Source organism: Electrophorus electricus, chromosome 10, assembly GCF_013358815.1.
Source record: "Electrophorus electricus isolate fEleEle1 chromosome 10, fEleEle1.pri, whole genome shotgun sequence".
NCBI lineage: Eukaryota > Metazoa > Chordata > Actinopteri > Gymnotiformes > Gymnotidae > Electrophorus > Electrophorus electricus.
The window spans coordinates 22619342-22622659 of record NC_049544.1 but is presented as its reverse complement, the minus strand read 5'-3'; the positions used below and the strand labels follow the sequence as shown (position 1 = coordinate 22622659).

The following is a 3318-nucleotide window of genomic DNA, read 5'->3' as shown; positions in this document are numbered from 1 at the left end:
AAAGATATACAATTATGCAATATTTATAGTATTATCAATCTTATAGGAAACGTCATCACTTACCAATAGGGGATGAGTCCTGAATCATAGAAATAACTTCATGGGCTAGGTAGAGTTTTGTTCTTTTTAGAGCAGCTACCATTTTGAAAAGCGTCTAAAATTGCTTAAGTCATATTCTCTTTTGACTTAGGCAAAATAAAATTGCCCAAGTCACACTCTTGACATAGGCCATTATACTACAGGGGCAGAATCACATGATCTGTTAAACTGAGGCCATAGTCGATTATACCAGAGGTGGCCAGCATGGTGAGGAGGTGATTTAGGCAAAAAATAATAATTTTGGCCATTATTTTAGGTTAGCTTATTAAGCGAACTCACCAGCTAGCTAACGCTAACAGAATTGCTCCGCTGTGCCGATAGATAGCTAAAATAGCTTGTTTTATCATTTGGCTATTAGGTTAGAATAACTGTCGAGTGGACATATCCCTCAATATGTGTATAATACAATTAATCGCTATCCAAAGAAAGCATTTTGTATTTTCCTTATACTGCATTTACATGTACTATATATTTGCTTATACATGTGCGTAACCCACTTGGTAAGCAGTATAAACAGCATTAGCTAGCTAGCTAACTTACCTGGCTTGATTAGACCAATCAATCTCCCTAGTGCTGTGATCAGAAAAATTAACCATTCTTATTGATTGTACTATTGTACCAATAGTGTGCCTATTGGTCAAATCAATTCAATGGCAAACAATCAAAAATCTGTTCACGCAGAGAAGTGGAGATTGGGGGGGGGGGGGGGGGGGGGGGGGGGGGGCACAAAATGCCCATATACTTTAACACACCTGCATATTGCATATTGCATATTGTTTATGTACATCTGATTCACACGCACTATTTCACTTGCAAATGTCATTTTACACATGTATAAAAATAATTTAGTTTTATAATAACTTTTGTGTATATTGTGTATTTGTGAACTTGTATTATTATAATATTTCTGTTTCCCATTTTCATATAACAATTTCATTTGTGAATTTTGCTTTTTCATGTATCCAGTTGCACAAAGAAAACTGCAAGTTTCCACACATTTGTGATTATGCTTATAAACTCAAAACCTTTCTGCCCTTTTTGACCCCATAAAATTATGACTTCAGTTTACAGAGAAATATCTGAACTAAGATCATATAGAATAACTTCTAAAGAGACGTAGCTGCACTGCCATGAGTATTAGAATATTTTTATAAAATAGCCAACATCAATAAAAAAAATGTCAAGGGTTCGCCATCTACTGCATTAATCTTACAAAGGCTTACCCACAGTTATCTTCGATATACGCTTTACTTCACTGGTTGGTTGGTGAACTGGGCTCCAGTATGCACATTTAATAGGTGAGGAACTCATTTATTTGTTTAGCTTGTTTTTCAAAAGGTTCCTCCACAACCAAGATTTAGTTATTTCGTTCTTATTCATTCAGGGGAGTAGCACCATGTTTTGGGTCGCGGAGACATTCTCCAGGAGCCATTCTCACACTTACTCACTCACACACTATAAACACACTACTCACGGTTTAATTCACACATTCGTGTCTCTGCAAACGTTTATTTGTGGCGCTTTATCATTATCACACTGAACGACATGAAAACAACATGAAAACGATCTTAAAAAACGCTTCTGCGATGAACAAAATCCAGGCACTTTGGGAGCCCCGCCCCTACAGACTTCCGCCCAGGTTGCCCGGGTAACTGGAAACGCCGCCTCACGCAGCACGGCGGCTGAGCGAAAACACGGACCTCTGTGGCATCTTTAAACTTCATATGCCGCGAATAAAACTTTTGCTTCAGCGTTCTCGCCAAACGAAACCACATAAGGTAATGTGTGTTAAGACAGCAAAAAGTCAATGTCTTTAGCTGGGAAGGACACGCGAAAGGCAACTTTTCCTGTCCACTGCTCTTATAGCAGGCCCCGCTAGCTAGCTAGCTAACCGCTAGCATGGATTAGCACACTGAGGTGTTTATAAATTACTCAGATACACAATAACGCTACTCGGCAGTTTGGCTAGATAGTGTTGGGCTTGCTGTTTATATAGTTAGTTGGGCTGTTTATATCATTATTGTGTGCTTACGCGGCGTGTATATAGACCTTGTTGTGTTTTGAACGGTTTTTTGTGAAGAATGGCTGTGTATTTTGACCACCGCGTCGAGGCGCCAGACAGCAGCGGCTCTGCGACTCTTCTCGCGTGGCACTCGAGCCCGCCGCTCCTCGCGGTCGGTTCCGTTAACCCCGCCGCCGGAGGCAGCGTGGACATCTACCTGCAACAGGTGAGGTTCCGGCGTCGATTCGGGACCAGGATGTTGAACCTGTGACGTTTGGCAGCACCCTTTAAGGTGGTCAAGCCGTGTATGAACGATTCTATGCTCCCCGTTAGCTAATGGGATTTAATCGTGTGGCGTGTGGATTCGTAGGGAGAGCATGTAGGGTCGTGTCACGTCGAGCGGTCCGTCAGTCCGTCCCGGCTACGATGGCACCCCACCAGAGCCCTTCTGGCGGTGGGTTGGGAGACGGGTGAGACCCTTCTGCTTACTCACCCGCATGGAGAACACACACTCCTGCCCCCAGACACACACAGTGCCTGCATCACACTGCTGGAATGGAGTTCGAGTGGGGCCAGACTGGTCACAGGAGATCAGGTGAGGACCATAGTGTTCCCAATCTTACACACATATAAACAAACACACACATTACAAATTCAGAGCCATCTGTGTTGTCCTTACCCTTCTACTTATGTGGCAGAAACGCACTGTTTTATTCTGTGTGTGTGTGTACACGATAAGTGTGTGTGTGTGTGTGTGTGTGTACACTATAAGTGTGTGTGTGTACACACTATAACTGTGTGTGTGTGTGTGTGTGTGTGTAGGCCGGGGTTCTGGTCATGTGGAAGGTGGATGCAAGAGGGAAACTTCATGGAACTCATGTGATGAAACAGCACTACCACAATTCCTTAACCCACTGCATCTTTAGACCCATGCCACCCACGGAGTGAGTTTTGTACACACATGTATACACACATTCACGCACAGACACATGCACGCCTGAGCACCACAATCCATACTACCCCACTACCTAAGCTAAGACAGTATGTTGCATTGCGCATGCAATATGTTACAAAAAGGTATATGGGTGTTGGAATATAGTATATATGCTGAATGTATATACCTCTGTCTGAAATGTTCTGTTTCTCTTGAAACTCTGTGTACTTTACTACAATTTTGAATATGTCTAAATATGTCTGCATCTCTTACTACAGTACAC

General features: G+C 42.5%; 1 protein-coding gene across 3 annotated transcripts in view; it reads left to right on the top strand.

Moving 5' to 3' along the window:
* Positions 1-1772: 1772 nt before the first annotated feature.
* Positions 1773-3318, top strand: part of ift140 (intraflagellar transport 140 homolog (Chlamydomonas)) — a 36482-nt gene continuing 34936 nt past the window's right edge. For all 3 annotated transcript variants that reach the window (XM_035530815.1, XM_035530816.1, XM_035530814.1), the window contains exons 1-4: positions 1773-1877; positions 2180-2327; positions 2472-2696; positions 2924-3045. In XM_035530815.1, coding sequence (XP_035386708.1) covers positions 2181-2327; positions 2472-2696; positions 2924-3045 — 494 coding nt within the window. In that variant the 5' untranslated portion in view covers positions 1773-1877; position 2180. The remainder of the gene's footprint in view (positions 1878-2179; positions 2328-2471; positions 2697-2923; positions 3046-3318) is intronic.